This window comes from Bidens hawaiensis, unplaced genomic scaffold (assembly GCF_021521415.1).
Source record: "Bidens hawaiensis isolate Kalapana, Puna unplaced genomic scaffold, B.hawaiensis_p1.1 tig00035047_1, whole genome shotgun sequence".
NCBI lineage: Eukaryota > Viridiplantae > Streptophyta > Magnoliopsida > Asterales > Asteraceae > Bidens > Bidens hawaiensis.
In genome coordinates, this window is record NW_027496088.1 from 207,000 (window position 1) to 225,145 (window position 18,146).

Consider the following 18,146-nt stretch of genomic DNA (forward strand, 5'->3'; position numbering starts at 1 on the left):
AGGTAAAGGTGTGGGTGATTTGAAGTTCTTCCAGCCACTTTTGTAGCTTCTTGTCAGCAAAGTTGGTGCTGTTATCGCTCACCAAATTCTGTGGAAGTCCAAAACGACAAATAATAAATTTCCAAATAAATTTTTTAATATGTTTTGCGGTTGTTTGGGCTAAGGGTTTTGCTTCTATCCACTTGGTGAAGTAGTCGATGGCTACCACTAGGAACTGAACGTTTCCTGCTGCTGTAGGAAATGGGTCTGTCACATCGATGGCCCACTTCTGAAATGGCCATGAAGAGGTGACTGGAACAAGTTCATTCTTCGGGCGATGCGTGTTGGGTGCGTAGAGCTGGCAGGACCTACACTTTCTGATGTATACCAGCGCATCTGTATGCATTCCCGGCCAAAAGTATCCCGCGTTGTTTAGCTTAGCTACAACAGCGCGTGGACCTGCGTGTACTCCACAGATGCCTTCGTGTACTTCCCTTAGGAGGTAGTCAGCATCTTGGTTGTCCACGCATCTTAAGAGTGGGCCAAGAAAGTTACGTCTGTAAAGGATGTCATCGATGAGTTGATAGTTTAATGCTTTACAACGTATTTTTCTTGCCTGTGTTTTTGACTCTGGTAGTATACCCGCTGCAAGGTAATTTATTATTGGTGTCATCCACGTTTCTGTACCGGTTTGGATGACACAAATTTCCTTGTGCGGGACTGATGGTGCTTCAAGGAGTTCAATGCGGATGTCCTTTCCCAAATGGGTGAAGGCTAATGATGCAAGCTTGCTTAACGCATCCGCAGATTTGTTTTCGCTACGCTTGACGTGTATGACTTTACAATCATTAAAATCGCGCATAAGGGTTTTTGCTTGTGCAAGGTACAGGGCCATTGTGTACGTTCCGTTTATCTGATTGGCTACTAACATGGAATCTACGTGGGCTTCCAAGTTTTTCACTCCCATTTTACGCGTAATTTTCAGCCCTGCCAAGAATGCTTCGTACTCGACTTCGTTATTCGTACTTGGAAAGTCCAGTCGAATAGCGTAAGTGTATTCTTGGCCTGCTGGGTTGGTTAATTTCAACCCTGCGCCTGAACCCTCGTTGCTGGCTGCTCCATCAGTGTAGAGTCGCCAGACATCATTGATGTCCTGTGCTGGGGAGGGTTGAGCCTCCTCCTGGCACTCTTTCTCCCGCGAAGCGGGGACTTCTGCAATAAAGTCGGCCAGGACCTGGCCTTTCATAGCTGGTCTTGGCTTGTACTTTATCGCATATTCCCCAACTCAATTGCCCATTTGGCTAGACGTCCCGATAATTCGGGTTTGCCTAGAACGTTTGCGAGTTTGAAGTTGGTGAGAATGGTGATTGGGTGACCCTGGAAATATCGTCTCAGTCTGCGTGAAGCTTGTACAAGTGCTAAGACTAATTTTTCCAAGGTGGAGTACCGGGTTTCTACTTCTGTTAGGACACGGCTAACATAGTAAATAGGCATCTGGATACCTTTCCGCTCTACTAGCAGGACTGCCCCGGTTGCTCTATCTGTGGCAGAAAGGTATATGATTAATTCCTCCCCCGCTTCTGGTGCTGTGAGCGTTGGGAGTTCGATCAAGCATGACCGAATTTCCTGAAAAGCTGCTTCCGCTTCTGGTGTCCAGCGGAAGTGCGTTTTCTTTAAACAGTTTCTCAATGTTGACACGAATGGGAACGACCTATCCGCATGGTTTGACAAAAAGCGGTTAAGTGCGACTAGGCGTCCATTCAGTGTCTGAGCTTGCTTGATGGTAGTAGGTGATTCCATTTTGATAATGGCTTCGACCTTTTCAGGGTTTGCTCTGAAGCCATCTTTAGTAACAATGACTCCCAAGAACTTCCCTTCTTCCATCCCAAATGAACACTTGCTCGGGTTGAGCTTCATGTTTATCTTTTTGAGCGTGTTGAAAGTTTCTTCGATGTCTTTCATCGCTTCTGGCTTAGGGCATTTGATGACCAAATCATCCATATAGACTTCCAAGTTTCTCCCAATTTGGGCATGAAACTCTTTGTCCATCAGGCGTTGGTATGTGGACCCTGCATTCTTAAGTCCGAATGACATCATTTGATAACAAAATGTGCCATCGGGCGTCCGAAATGCGGTTTTGTCCTGATCATATACAGCCATGTGGATTTGATGGTACCCCTTATATGCGTAAAGGAAGCATTTAAGGCGAAACGGTGCTAATGAATCCACTTTGAGGTCAATTTCGGGTAACGGGTAACAATCTTTGGGGCATGCTTTGTTTAAATCTTTGAAATCTATACACATGCGCCATTGTTTGTTAGCCTTCGGTACCATAACGGGATTTGCAACCCATGTTTGATATCTACTAACGCGTACGATGCCCGCGTCAAGGAGTTCCTTGACTTGGGTTCTACACGCGTTAGCCTGTTCCGCCCCCATTACTCTGCGCTTTTGTATGACTGGCGTAAAAGCCGGGTCACACTTGAGCTTATGCTCTGTTTTACTTCGAGGTACACCAGTCATGTCAGCTGGTGTCCACGCGAAGATGTCAGCGTTTCTCTGTAGTAAGCGTTTGAGTAAGGTACGCGTAGGATCAGCGATTGTTGGGCCAATTGTAACAGCCTGGTCAGGGTGTTTGCCATTGAGGGCCCATTTTTCTGGTTCGGTGATGGTTGGTTTAGCCATCTTTGGTTTGGGTTTAGATGAGACGGATGCGATGCATACCTGGGGGATACCGGTGATCATCGCTACACCTTAAGCAGTTGGCCATCCCATCATGCCGTGGACTGAAGATACCACGGCGTTGAATCTTGCCATCCCGTCTCTCCCGAAGAGAATGTCGTATGTGTGATGTGGCTTCCTCATTACTACGAAGTCCACGTCTTCTGTGCGGGAGTATTTCCCGTCCGTGAGAATGACGGGGAAAGATAGGATACCCAGGGGGTGTTTGTGCTGCCGTCGAACCCTTCCATTGAAGCGTAAACCGTTTCCAGGCGTTCTTTGTCTTCGTTGTCTAGCTTGTCGAAGAACTGCCTGTACATAACCGTTGACGAGGCTCCGTTGTCAGCAAGAGTGCGGGAAGTTATGTAATGCCCCAGCTGGCTTTTGATGACGATAGGGCCTTCCTTGCTGGGTCCTCCTGGCACTCGCGGGAAGCGCACCTCAGCTTCCTTCCATTCGCTGGTTCTGTCGTTCGTCTTTTTCTTCCTCTGATGTTGCCATGAACCATGTGGATGCTGATGTCAACGGGCTTTCGTCCATTGCCTTTATACCGGTTATCATTCCTTCCTCCATTCTTGATTGATGCCACAAGGTGTGCAAGTCTTCCATCCTTGACGAATGTTTCAACAATATCCTTCAAGGATGTACACTCCTCTGTACTGTGACCCTTTGTCCCGTGGAAGTCACAGAATTTGCTCTGATCCGCATTAGGTCGTTGCCGGATCATTGGAGCTTTTGGCCATGGGAGTTTTTCGGTGGCAAATATCTCCGTGACGCTCTTGGTGAGTGGCGTCCACCGGTGTTTTCGGCTTGAAGGGTGCGTGTTATCCCTTCCGCCAACAAGAGGGCGAGAGCTGGATGAGGTGTCAAAGTTTACCCTTGACTGCCAAATACCTAGCTTCCTCTTTTTGTTCTGCCGGGCGATCCGAACATTGTTTTCTCTGGTCCTCTGCGTGTAGAGATGTGTACTCTGGGGAAGGTCCCTACCCAGTTGCTTCTCCGTCTCGGCAAAGCGCTTGGCCGCCGTCATGATGGCATCCCATGTGGATGGCATGCCGTCCTTACCCGTCAACGTGCGGATAAGCTCTGGGTATTCGGCACCCTGGATGAAAGCGGCGCGAACAAGATCTTCACTTATGTCGCCCAGACTCGGCTTTTTGGAGTTGAAGCGAGTGATGAAGTCTAGTAAAGATTCATCTTCCTCTCTCACGCAGTTAAGGATCGTCCACTGCTCTTCAGTATATTTCCTCTGTTGACTGAAGTGTTGGCTGAACTTTTGTTGAAAGTCCGCCCAATCATAGATGTGGTGGGCTGGTAAACGATCAAACCACGCCCTGGCCGCTCCAACCAGCGTCATTTGGAACATATAACACCACGTGGATTCCGTCCAGTTACTGACGGTTGCCCCAGCTATGAATCTGTTCATGTGATCGTCTGGGTCAGATAGACTATCATAAGTACCGATGTTGGACATCTGTTTGGCACTTCTCGGGGCGATTGCTTCCGCAATGTCCCTTGCAAACTTGGACTTTCCCGCATTTGCGGCAGTTGGTCTAAAGGTTTTGGAGAAGTTACGTGGGTTTCCTCCCGCGATCCTTGGTTTGAAGGTTTCTCCAAAATTCCTTCTTGGTTGGAAGTCCGTTTCCTTACGCTTCCCTTTCGCCCTGTGGCGAGGGTTTGCGTCGGTGTCGGATTCCTCCCGATCATTGTCCGAGTACTCGTGAGCACTTTTCATGTTGAGCTGTTGTCGAGTATTTCCGAATTCGTCAGCCTGTTGGAGTGAACGCAAGCGTTCATCCAACTCAGCTTGGAACTCTTTCTGACGTGCTTCGGCCCACGCCTTAACTTGATCGAGTGTTTGGCGAGGGAGCCTCGCCTGTTTCTCCAACTGGGCATCAGTGAACCCCAGTGAAATATTGTTTACTGCACTTGCCCCTGCTTGGGTAACCGGGGTAGTGTTCGTAAAATTTGTATAACCGCCAGTGTTCCCCCCCAGTAGCTGGGGTTGTGGTTACCGGGGTTTCCTGGTCACTTACTGGCCTTGGGACCGGAGTAACGTTAACCATTTCTTCAGAAATTTTGAAAAAACTGAGAATTAGTTCTAGCTTTTATGCACGGATGGCGCCAATGAAGAAACACTAAGCTACCCCGGGCAGATTACGGATAATCTGGGGGTTAAGTAATGTTTCCCACGAGGGTTAGGTCCGGCAAAGAAGGATGTTCTTCAGATGACCTGCAAAACAGACACCGTGAGCTCGTCACTGAGAAGGGGGGGTTCCTCCTTGTGACCACCATCCGGCGTGAGAATCAGACTAGATTGCTCTGAATATAAGTGTATATTAAGAGAAATGACTAGAGCAGATATCAGATAATATATGGAGATATAAGATGATGATACCGTTCCAAGGTGTTGGAGTATTTATAGCCGAAGGTAGGTTTCAAAGCAGGTACAGCCAGCTGTAGAATATTCCTGTTCTACCAACTATGGGCTACGCACGTGCCATGCTGGTTGGTGGGTAGGCAGCTGCTGATAGTGACCAGGCCGGCTGTGTACTATTCCTTTTCTACCAACTGCAGGCTATGTGCGTGCCACGACAAGGGTTGGTGAGTAGGCAACGGCTAATAGTGACAAACAGGACTAGAGCATGCTCCTCGTACTGTTTGTCGGTGAGCTGTCACCCTGTGATTGGTTCATGGGCTGCTTTGGTCAGATCTTGTCTATTTTGCCCATACCTTGGCAGGTATAGTACAAAAGATCTTCCAGAAGCATACAGACTGGCTCATTTGGGCGGGAGTATTCCCGCCTTGCTCATTCCTTCAGGTGACACTGAATTATTGAGTGCCTTGTGCGTGTAGTCTTGCTATTAGTGCGGGTAGCCTTCCCTGATGGCTTGTATCCGCAGCTGCGGGGACAGGCGGGATACTTCACCATTGGGAGGCTTTCCCTGCGAAAACAGCTGGCGTACTGCGCGTAAGGTCTTCATCTCTGAGCATGGTGGGTCCTGCGGAACCAGTTGGTCCTTGCGCATACGTCCCTCTTCAAGGTGAGTCTTGCGGGTCCAACTGGGCTCTGCTGGAACCTACCTCTTCAGTATATTAGTTGTGTTTTAAATAATAACCAGCTCCTATGGAATAATACAAAAATTGTTTGGTTTAAGCATCATCACAATATACATATACATAAGTTAAAATAAGAGGTTAATTTAGATATTTGTATCTCCTTATTGTATGGTACTGTGCAGCTTAATATGCATTTACAATGCAGATTCTGTACTTGTGGCGGAAAAAAAACTTCCTTTAAAGTAAATGCATAATCAAAAAGCATCCGATAAATGATAAATCATATAAAAAATGAAAATGATTTAAAATGGAAAGATAAAATTTGAGATACTATTTGGATTTTAGTATGAGAGATAAAATTCTGGTTCTACCCAAATTGCCCTTACATAGATAATTATAATTTTATCATTTAACAAGAATAACCAAATTGCCATCAACTAAAATGGCCATTGATTAGGTTCGATCAATGGCTAGGATTTAATTAGTTGATTTTCAAGAAAACTTTGGTTCTCAATGTAACCCTCCCCTATATATATACACACATAAACGATTCAGTTTGGTTTTGACGTGTATGGAAACCTTGTTAATCATAACCAACTCACTATTGTCATCCAGTCCTCCTGTTTTTGGTACGGTTTGATTCTATTGGTTCGGTTTCATCAGTTAATTTGGTTATGAGTGGGTTCATGCGATTTCCTACACACCCCTACTAGTTAGGATGAGATAGCTTCCACTATCACTATCATTGTCATTATCACTAAGGGGATAATAATTATAATTGCTATATGATGTAATTATATAATTATTCTACTTGTATATATAATTAATCTATTTGATTCTCACGATTAGCACGCTAATTTCATTTGCACGTTAACTTTCCCCCATGTGTGTGTATATATATATATGAAAGGTATTTTTTCACATAGCATGTCACATCAGCAAAAACATGCCACGCTAGCAAAAAAACTTACGGAGTTGGGGTCCATTAAGTTCGGGAATGATAGAAGAAAAAGTTAAAAGTTGGAAGTGATGGGAGACAAATTATTAGTTGAGAGTGTTATCGTCCAATGAGTAAAAGTTTGGAGTACTGAAAACCAATATCCCATTTAAAAAACTTGTCAAGGGTAATATAACCGTTGGAATGAGTTGAAGAAATTGGGAGGATCAATGTACACCTGATTTAGATAGTTATCCGTACCAAGAAACCCAAGACGGTGTTCCCATCGATACTAAGGTTTTCCGCGTCTGGCAGACTGGCACCACAACCTCCGCCATATAAGAAACGGGTACACATTAATCACGAGTACAAGTTACAATTGGCACATGCATTTAAGATAGTTTATCCAAATAAAAATAGGGTACAATATCTAATGCATCTACTACAATCGATCAATATGGCATTACATGTGTGAGGAGTCTAACCAAAAGCACTCATGAAATCATGATTCCATTCATATTTTACCTTCCAAGCATCATCTTCATCATATATGCTTCTTACCTTTTTGAGCCTCTAGGTATCCCCCACATGTAAAGTAAATTAGGCTAGGGGTCACAAAACCATTTAAGGTTACTTTTCAACTTCGCAATCCAATAACAAATAAAATATTTCTACGCGGTCCCAAATGTCATCAACCTTTTTTTTGTAATTTAAATAGGAAGATTCCCGGCATTTTGCGCCGGATTGATGTATTAACAGTTGTACCCGTACAACTTATCAAATCGTGCAGTGCATCTGTGAGTCGAGGTGAATTCGATCGGTGTCGGGTTACGAAACCAGTAATAACCCCCCACCCCACCTGAAAAAAAAATTAAAAATTTAACTTTGTTAACGCAAAAAACCAGCAAATTAACATAACAAAACAAAACATGCGTTGCGGTTACGAACCGATAACACTTTGGTTGGTATCTAGTTACGAAGCTCAAAAATAAGGCAAATCATAGATACGTCCACATCCAATTACAACAATTTAACATATTTAAAATATATTAAAAATGTGGCGAACAAAAAAACAAGAGCGTTGTAGTTGCGAACTGATACGAATTCGTTGATTCTGGAATCGAGGGACAAAAAAAGTGATAAAAAACATGCACGTTGTGTTTGCGAACTAAGGCGAATTCAGTCGGAATTGAAGTTGTCGGCACTAAATCGTACGCAGAGAACCATGTGTTGTGGTGGTGAACTGACACGAGTTCGGATGGTATCAGGTTACGACACCGAAATTAAAGCTATAAGTTAATTCAACAACACTCAAAATACATCAAATTACCATATTTACATAAAAAAGATCGTGGCGAAAAGTAAAAACATATGCGCGTTGTGGCCGTGACCTGACGTGAATTCGTCTAGAATTGATGGACAAAAAAAAAACTCGTGGGTAAAAAGCCTTAGGTTGCGATCACGAGCTGACGCAAATTTGGCAGGAACAATTTGACAGTATCAACGGTAAAAAAATCTCGTATTTTATGGCATAAAAAAGACCGTGGCGAAAACCAAAAACATATGCGCGTTGTGGCCGTGACCTGACGCGAATTCGTCTAGAATTGACGGACAAAAAAAAAACTCGTGGGTAAAAAAACCTAAGGTTGCGATCGCGAGCTGACACGAATTTGGCAGGAACAATTTGACGGTATCAACGTTAAAAAAATCCCGTATTTTACGGCATAAAAAAGAACGTGGCGAAAACCAAAAACATATGCGCGTTGTGGCCGTCACCTGACGCGAATTCGTCTAGAATTGATGGACAAAAAAAAACTCGTGGGTAAAAAAACCTTAGGTTGCGATCGCGAGCTGATGCGAATTTGGCAGGAACAATTTAACCGTATCAATGGTAAAAAAATCCCGTATTTTACGGCAACAAACCGACACGAATTTAAAATCAAAAAACAAATAAAAAGGCCGACAAACCACATGAGAAAACGTTTACGTCGCCAAACTTCTTAATTATTATATATAATAATAATAATAATTCCGACATTGCAATGCAATGCAAATTGAACAAGACTCATGAAAAATCATATATTGCAAAGTCCCCCTTCACTTTTTAGATAAATATATAGACACCCCTGAGTTTTATTACAACACAAAAAACTTTCTCATGAAAAATATAATTTCTTGTAGGGATGCTCATTGATGACTAAGAAGGTAATCGGTTAACTGGTAGCGAAATAATTACCTCAAGACTTTCTTAAACTTAAACCGTCTAGTATCTTATTTGCTAGTTAGTAATAAACCATTTTGTACACATTTTAAACATCAATTATCGAATGAGCAAAATATAAAGGATAATAGATGTGTTTTGAAATAAAAGTTCAAATTGAATTAGTACGTGATCAAAGGTTGAAAATCGTAGATTAGTACTAAGCAATGAACGACTGGGACGGGACTGTTTGTTTCGGTTAATTATTAATGTATGTTAGTAAATTGATGTGTGGGGATTTTTAATCAACTATTTAATATTCGTAGACCTAAAAACTTAATCTTTCATCTTAAAAGTTGTAAGTCGTAACAATATCAAAGGCTAAATTTTTTATAACTTGATTAACCAAGCCCGTTCAATAACCCGGAACAGGTATATCTAAGTTGTGATTCCTAAGGCAGCTTATTATTTATAAACTACAAATCCAATAAAAAAAAGTTAAGGGAAAAACTGTCAATTATTGAACTATAGGGGTTGGCTTTGTTGTTTCTATTATTAGATCACCATATAATCATATATAAACTAACATGAAAAGAGTTCTGTTTCTCTAAGACGAAAATGGTTTTGTTGCTGATGATAATACTAGAATTCACAGTTTTATAGAACACCATTAATTGGTGAGCTATTTGCTCCATCAAGATGTTTAGAGCACAAAGAAATGGAAAGTTTTCCGGTTCAGGGGAGAAGATTGATTTCAAGTTTTCAAATCTTCAGGCTCTTCAGGTAGTCAATCATCTATGTAAACTGAGTCGACGACACTTTTAGATGTTCATGCATTTTGTTTTTAAGTTAATGAACTTGTGATCATACCATCTTATAAATTATACAGCTCAAAGAACTTGATTGTTCATTATATCATAATCATATCATATTACATTTAGATTTTATTGTCATAGGTACCAAAGTTGTGGGACATACTTTTAGTGTCGATAATCTCCGTAGAAACAGGAAAAACAATTGCAAGATCAAATAAAGCGTTGGTGCGAAATGGGAATTGTCAGTGGACGGAAACTCTATCAGTATCTATCTGGATTCAACATCATGATTCTTCAAAAGAGCTTGAAGAACATATATACAAATTTGTTGTTTCTATGGTATGCATGATCTTGATCTAAAATGTTTCAAGATCTATCACTTGATATCGGTCTTCAATTTCATTATTGTGTGTTTCGCAAAAAGAGAAATGAAAAACTTAATTTTTTTGTAGGGGTCTACTAGATCCGGCATTCTTGGGGAGACAACGTTTAATATGGCGCGTTATCATACTAGTGTAAGATCATCGTCCCCAGTTTCGTTGCCATTGAAGAAATGCAACTATAGCACAATTTTGCAGGTAATTTGTAAGTTGCACAAGAAAAAATGCATTTAAAATAAAAAATTGTGATTGATGCAACGGAACAGACGAGTTGAGAATTTTCGCTTTTTTTTAATATTTCAAAATGTATTTTAATAATAAATATTTAAAGTGCGAGTTATGATTAGAAAAATAATATTACTTTGAAACTAAGACCTCATGAATGTTAAAGATGTCACATAACATCCTTGTTAAGTACACCAAGTTTTGTTGTGGAAGGTGAAAAAATGATGTTCCAAGACATCTAGATTTTATTTATTGTAGTTATTTACTATAATAATAAACTTTAAAGTGATCTATAAAAATATAAATGAATTTACTATTAGTTAAAAAAAATCTGATATTATATTATAGTTTACATTATGCATTCATTAAATTCATCACTGGTTTATTATATTTATTTTCATTATGTTAAAATTTTGATTATAATTTATTATATATTTACATTATGTCAAAGAAATAGTTTATTAAAATAAATAATTCAATTACAAAAGACAAATAAGGGCATACAACTAGCGGTATAAATGCCTAAAGGTCTAGCAGTATCAAGGTGTTGGATAGCATAAGACTTTGTTTTCAGTAGGAGTGTTCATGGTTCGGTTCGAAACCGTGAAACAATCGGTTTGGTTTCTCGGTTGGTCTTTTCTCTTAATTTTTGGCCGGTCGGTTTCAAAAATTTCAAACCGTATCGAACGGTTTGGTTTACGGTTTATACCAAAAACCAACCATAAAATAACCGGACCGTATAATTTGATTATATATAATCTTTTAAATACTTTATATGTTATATATACACACACATATTATTAGACATAACTAAATTAAAATTGAATGATTTGTAAAAGAAATTCCATTAATATCTTCCTGCAATTTCTTTAAAACTAAAACCCAAAAACAATTTTCAATCCTAGCACCTAAGCTTGCTTTTCTACAAATTGGGGCAGCATGCACTTTGATTAACTTGTGGAACATTTTTACCTTTTTTACAGCTTGTGTTTAACAACTTGTTAAGAGCTGCAAATATTTGAAAGCTTTACTAATATGTACCATATCTTATTTGGACATCTTGCATAAAAGACTAACGGGCCTAAACCGTGAAACCGAACCGGAACCAAACCGTTAGTAACGGCTTGGTTTTGTTCGGTTTAAGAATTCAACGGTTTGGTTTTGGTTTGCAAAAACCAAAAACAATTACTAACGGTTCGGTTCACGGTTTGATATAAAAAGCGCGAAAACCGGACCGTGAATACCCTTAGTTTTCAGGGCAATTTCATATATATAATATTTTAATTATTTTGTAAGAGCATACATGATATTTCAAGTTTTGCTTTGAACCGTCTCCGTAAGCTAATCTTTTCCCTATCAACCGATACACATAACTGCAAAGCTTTGTAGATAAGCAAAGATACAAAAACAAAAAAATGATGCTTCATACCTTCATCATCAGGTCAAAATCCAGTGCCTGACACCAACAACAAAACTCAAGCACATGTTTGTGGATGAAGATTATGATCATGCAGGAAGCAGATCAAATGGGTCAGCTGCCTCACTTAATCTCAAACCTAAATCCACTTCACTTCTTGAACAAATTAAAATCATGGTATGCTTCGTAGTTCATATAATCTGAATTATCTTCACTTCGACCTTTTTGGTCAAAAAACATAAACTTTAACTTATAAATCGGCACACAGTACTTCACTTTTCAAGAAACATTGGATGATTGATTAAACAAGCATTTTGCAGAAAATAGTAAAATAAATTACCCTTTTGATACTAAATTTCTGGAAGAATAAAACTTAGTGGCTTTGACCTCAATGCAGGAAACGAGTTCTGAATCATCTGTGACGAGTGTCGGCTATTCAAAGAACCTTGTAGAAGCAGCAGAAGACACCATTGAAGAAAATCATGAGCTTCTAGAGAATTCCAGTTTGAAAATCCAAGAGCTCGAGGGTCTAAAAGTCGAACAAGAAGCTCGAATCACTGATCTTGAAAATGAAAGCAATATAACCTCCATATGTTTAGAAAATTTAAGAAATGATCTAATGGTACTTAACAGCAATTTTGACTCACAAGTTTCTGCGAAAAAGTTACTTGAACAGAGAGCAGCCAACCTCGAGAAGCTCAAGTGTGAAATGGAGCTTAGTTTGTTTGAAACAGAAGAAGAAAACATCAAACTACTGGAACGCGTGTCTGACTTAGAAAGTCAACTAACAAGGGTCAAAGACGAGCATGAAGTGACCAGAATGGAGTGTGAATATGTGAAATCTGAAAAGCAAAAATTGCAAGAATCTGCTGAAAACCTAATTGAAGAATGCAATAAGCTCCAAAAGTCATATGAAGATATAACAAACGGAATGCAGAATTGTACGACCAATATTCACGTATGGTGTCCGAACTAACATCAGAGACTGAAATGTTCCGGAAGGAAGTAGAAGATCTGAAAAGGGAAATTTCCCGGCTTGATGAACAAAAGTCAAAGCTGACCTCTGAAAAGTCGATTTGGAATCTTCTGTAAAAGAAACGATTGAAAACGAGATTCAGACCGTTCGCAAAGAATCTGAACACAAGATTCAAGATCTAACAACGGAGATTGCTTCCGTCAAACAAAATCATAAAAAACTGATGGCAGATCACGAGAAAAAGTCAAAGCTGTTAACTAGTTGCAAAACGAGAGAAAATAATCTTGAACTAAAGCTTACGGTTTCAGATCATGAACGACAACAACTCATTCAAGAAGCTGCAAATTTAAAAACGAAATTTTAGATTATAAGAAAAAGCTTGAAAAACTAATAAGCGAAAAGAGTAATCTAGAAGCTTCTCTTAATTCAGTTTCTAACAGTTTTGAAGAACTTAAAGCTGAGAAAAGGTCCTTTTTCAACAAGATGTCTGAGTTAGAGGATTCTAAAAACGCATCACGTTTGCAGGATGCTGATATGAAAAACGAGATTAGCAGGGTCAAAAGTGTAAATTGCAGTATCGACTGAAAATTCAGCTACTTGAAGGCGAAAGAAAGATTCTTGAAGAAAATAGATGATCTACAACTGCTATCAGCAAAATCTAAACGGTTTGGGTTCATAGTAAATCTTTTGACTGAAAAAGAATGTTTTTTTTAATCTTTTATTCTTTCGGTATCAGGGTGTTCATGAGACTTGTTCTCAAGAAGATTACTGATTATTCTGCAAAGATTAAGACACTTGAAACAGAGCTTCACGAGGCGCTCGAAGCGAATAACAAGTACAAACTTCAACTTCAAAAAGTAAGTCAAACCTTTGACTTCTAGGAGTCAAAAGTCTATGTAAGTTCTAACTGGTCTGGATATTTGTTCAGGCTAAAGTCTAAGGGGCGTAACAGTCTTTCATCAGGGAACTCAAAGGTTGAAGGTGAAGTGGTCACAAAAGAATGGTTGAAAAAACAAATCGTCCTTACAGACAGAGCTAAAAGACCTTCGTGACCGTTACCTTGAAAATGAGCCTCAAGTATGCTGAAGTAGAGGCCGAAAAAAGGAGATCTTGTAATGCAGTTAAAAACAAACAATGCAAGAAAACGAGTTCAATTACATGAAAACCAATGATAAGTGTTAAGTACAAAGACATTCGTTCTAAAAGATTAATAATACATATTCCTACTTATACAAAATAAGAATCTTATTTTGAGATTTGATCACATACTTCTATTCTGGCCTGCCACCTTTTTGAGTAACAGTATGTATACAATACATAAACGCATATGTGAACTAAAGCTCCTGGATGTGTATAGTTGATTTCTCATTGTAAGATGCAATTCTTTTGTGCCCATATGTGAATATGATTGAATAACTTACGGAATATATTATGTTTATTGTATTATTATTACTTATAAAGTTATAGTTTTTATACATGGAGACATAAGATTTAGGTTTAGGACTTTTAGGGAGGACGCAGTTCTGACTTTGCTTTATGTTAAGGGCCTATTTTTTATTTATTTATTTATTTTTGCTTACTTTTAATAATTTTTTGCATGTTTGTCCCTGCTAGCGGTTGTTTCTCTATGAATTTTATGTGTCCCTATTAAACTTTTGTACCAGGCTTATGCTATTGCAAACTATGCTTCTAATATTTTTTTCACGTCCATTTTTGGTTTTTGAAGCCGGAGGTCTTCCTGGAAGCAGCCTCTCGTAATCTCTACTCTTTAAAATAGAGGCATGGTGTGCCTACATCCCACCCTCCCATACCCTACCAATAGCTCAGCTACGAGTGGGATTTTACTGGGTATGGCTGTCCGTTGTTTAGTTTTTAATACATCAAGAATATATGAATTCAACAGAATGTTGATTACATATAGAAGACTAAAACAACTATTGAAATTCTTTTCAATTCAAACAAAATGCAGGTAAATCATGCATCAGTTGTCCCTTTTTACTAACTAACTACCAGAAATAGCAAGAATTTTAAGAATAAAAAACTACTAACCAAAACATAAGTTATAAAAAAAGATTGTAATAATTGATAATAGGTAATAAGGTCATGTAAATAAGAACTCACACATGTAAAATGATCAAAACATTTTTAAACCCGTCTTTCCAAAGATAGCTTCCCAAACAACAGGCGAGAATGGACCTTTCTTCTCCATGAAATCTCTAACACTTTTATCATCAAACCAAACCCTTTATCTTTCAGCTTACCAATCACAATTTGAGCAGCTTCCAGACCCCGTTCCTCACAAAACACATTAACCAAACCCGTAAACGTCGCCAAATTTGGCGAATGTCCAGCTTCCACCATCTCCAAACAAAATTCAAAAGCATCATCCAACTGTTTCCCATTGATCAAACCCTGAACAAGAACACCGTAACTAAACGCATTCGGTACAATCCATGACTCTGCATCTTCCTAAATATCCTTATCGCCTCGTCAGGCTTATGAGCCTTACAAAACCCTTCAACCACCGCAGTGTATATCACCACTTCAGGAATCGACCCTCTCTCACGCATTACACCAACAACTTCAACGCATCCTGAACCAACCCGTCACTGCACAAACCATGCAGCATTGCCACCGCGTTCGGAATCAAACCGGTTTCCTTCATCATTCTAAATATCTCATCCCGCATCTTCCGGCGGCTGCGACGGCGACAACTCCTCCGCCGCTAATTTTTCAGTCCTAGGTTTACTATCATTATTATTAATATTGTGATCCTGATCAAATCCAAGCTTAAATCTATCTAGAAATCCATCAACATCCTGAAGCTTATATCCTTAACTCGTGAATTAGGGTTTACATGACTAATTTGGGGATTTTGTCATCATCATCAAATGGAACATAAAGAGGTACTACCATTACTATTATTATTATTAATAATATTAATATTATTATTAGTAGTAGTAGTATTACCTCTAGGTCTAATTCGTTGGTTAGAATAATTAGGGTTTTGGATATTGTCTACCTCTAAACTGACGGCCGCCGCGGCTATCGTTGTCGTCGATGAAACCGGAGAGGTCGAGAAGAGGAAGGTGTGTCGCCAGGAAGTAACCGTCGTTAGACCTGTTGTAGGATGGATGAGGAGAAGAAGGTTAACATCATGAATGGTGAATCTACTACATGACGAGTGGTTGGATGAATGCAATTAGAGATGTTGAAGGAGATTAGGTGTGAGAGCTTTAAACCCTTTCATCGTTGTCGCTATTTCGCAGTAAAGTTCGTGTGTTTTCAATTCAAATGGATTTAACTCAAAAAAACCGCGAATATGTTGAAATTGGGAATTGGTCCTCGAATATGGGACAATACACCACTTGCCTCACACATAACTAAAATTTGGAGATACCGCAAAACCATCCCCGTAATTCTTTCTTTTATAAAGAGAGATGATTTTAGTTATTACAAGACACAAAAGAATATCATTCATCAATTTGTTTTGAATTCTTTCAGGTCTACAGAGGTAACCTCGATCCCACTGGAATATTACTCGACTAATCGAAGATATTAAGAACCATGCAAGAACTATGATTTTAATTGGAATAAATTAAGCTATTTCATGTATCAGGAGCATATACATTCAAAACACACTAACAAATTAGTCATACATGACAGTTACACAAAAAAGCACTGATAAATTATCCATGAAAGAGATCATAATAGTCTCCAATCTAACATTCTAGTTATCTAAAAAATCTTCATCGTCATAATCGAGCTCGGTTTCATCTCCATCATCATCACACTCCAATATCGTCTTCAACACGACATTTTCCACTATCATTTGTTGATGTCCCGGACACATCACCACTCGCTGTGATTTTAGATACTCTACCTACATTACTAAATGTCAAATCATCGCCAATAAAAACCAAATCATCATCTTCCATTCTCCCTATCAACCATTCACTACTTTCATCAATGTCATGCAAAAGGATTGGATCAGTGGTCCCCACACTTCCATGTCGACGTTCCAAAGCACGATTGCATTTCACATACACCATATCGGTCAGTCTCTCGTGTGCCAATCTATTTCTCTTCTTTGTGTGCAGGTTTTGGAAAACGTCATTGCTCTTTTCACGGCTTGTAGCACTACAAGTGAGGCTAAGAACTCGTATAGCAAACTGTTGCAGTTTAGGAGCCGAATATCCAAATGATGCCCACCACTCCGCTAAAGATAACAAAATTTAAATACTAGAATGAGCATATAATGCTTAATGTGTAGCAGGGCTGTAGCCGAGTCGAGCCAGGTTGGGCTTGGGCTCGAGCTCAAACTTAAACGAGACAGATCTGCTCGACTCATTTATTTTATCGAGTTGAAAAGTCGAACTCGAGATCCACTTGTTAAAACTCAAGTCAGCTCATGGCTTGTCAACCCAGCTCGTTAGCTTTTTTTTTTAATTACACAGAGATATATAAAAGAGTAAAAGACATAATTCAGTAGCCTACACATGTATTATTTTTGTTTCTTTTTAATATTCTTTAAAGATCAAGAGGTAGTTTCAGAATATTATATGCATTATTATTGCTTTTTTTGTCAATACTTTTATATTATATTAGAAATGGGGGTTTAATTTAAACGAGCCAACGAGCCAGTTATCGAGCGAGCTAATGAGCCCGAGCCGAGTCAACCCTGACTCTGGCTTGGGCTTGGCTCGTTTACGAACAAGTTCTTTTCAAGCCAATCTTTTTTCGAGCGAGCCACGAGCTTTATGGACACCCCTAATATGTAGTAATATAATAGAAAAAATATATGTTTTTAATTACCCGGAGCTTTTTGCTTCCTCTGCCTAATAGCTGCATTTTTACCAAAAAGCCCTTCGGCATTTTGATATTTACTTAGTTCTTCAAGAATTATGTCTTCATCTTCTACACTTGGAGACAACCTTTCAATGCAAGAATATAAGCCACCCATAATTTCTTCATCCTCTAAAATAAGTTTCACATCATCATAAAACATAGACGGGTTTAAGTAATGTCCAGCAGCATGCAGCGGATGATGAAGCTGGCATTCCCATCTATTCTCTATAAAATCAAAAGCTTTATCATACGATTCCTTTTTATTATTAACACTCTTTTGAATAGTCTCTTTAGCTCTATCTATGGCATTGTACATGTAACCCATAGCCAGCTTTTTTTCACCGTGAACCAATCTAAGAAGACTAACAAGAGGACCAGTTAACTTAAGAGTATATACTATATTCCTCCAAAATGATTCTTGTAAAAAGATGGATTTGACTCTTTTGCCCTTTTGGTCCTTCGACCACTTGCCATCTACCCATTCTTGAGAAATGATCATCTTTCTCAAATTGTTTTTTTGCTTTGTGAAATTGGAGAAGAGTGATGAAGGAAGTAGCAAATCTTGTAATCGCGTGCCTATACAAGTTC

General features: G+C 39.2%; 1 protein-coding gene and 1 pseudogene across 1 annotated transcript; one reads left to right on the forward strand and one right to left on the reverse strand.

The window, feature by feature from the left end:
* Positions 1–9,513: 9,513 nt before the first annotated feature.
* LOC143586934 (uncharacterized) lies at positions 9,514–12,781 on the forward strand. Its single transcript, XM_077068375.1, has 5 exons — positions 9,514–9,680; positions 9,854–10,051; positions 10,165–10,290; positions 11,759–11,911; positions 12,132–12,781. Exons 1-5 carry the CDS (start codon positions 9,597–9,599, stop codon positions 12,708–12,710), a joined length of 1,140 nt encoding a protein of 379 aa, XP_076924490.1. The 5' UTR covers positions 9,514–9,596; the 3' UTR covers positions 12,711–12,781.
* Positions 12,782–14,762: 1,981 nt separating this feature from the next.
* LOC143586938 (uncharacterized) lies at positions 14,763–16,648 on the reverse strand (annotated as a pseudogene).
* Positions 16,649–18,146: the final 1,498 nt, after the last annotated feature.

Coding starts and splice junctions, on each gene's coding strand:
- LOC143586934 (XM_077068375.1), top strand. CDS start 9,597: ATGTTTAGAGCACAAAGAAATGGAAAGTTTTCCGGTTCAGGGGAGAAG. Junction 9,681..9,853: donor CAAATCTTCAGGCTCTTCAG/GTAGTCAATCAT, acceptor TTATTGTCATAG/GTACCAAAGTTGTGGGACAT. Junction 11,912..12,131: donor TTGAACAAATTAAAATCATG/GTATGCTTCGTA, acceptor ACCTCAATGCAG/GAAACGAGTTCTGAATCATC.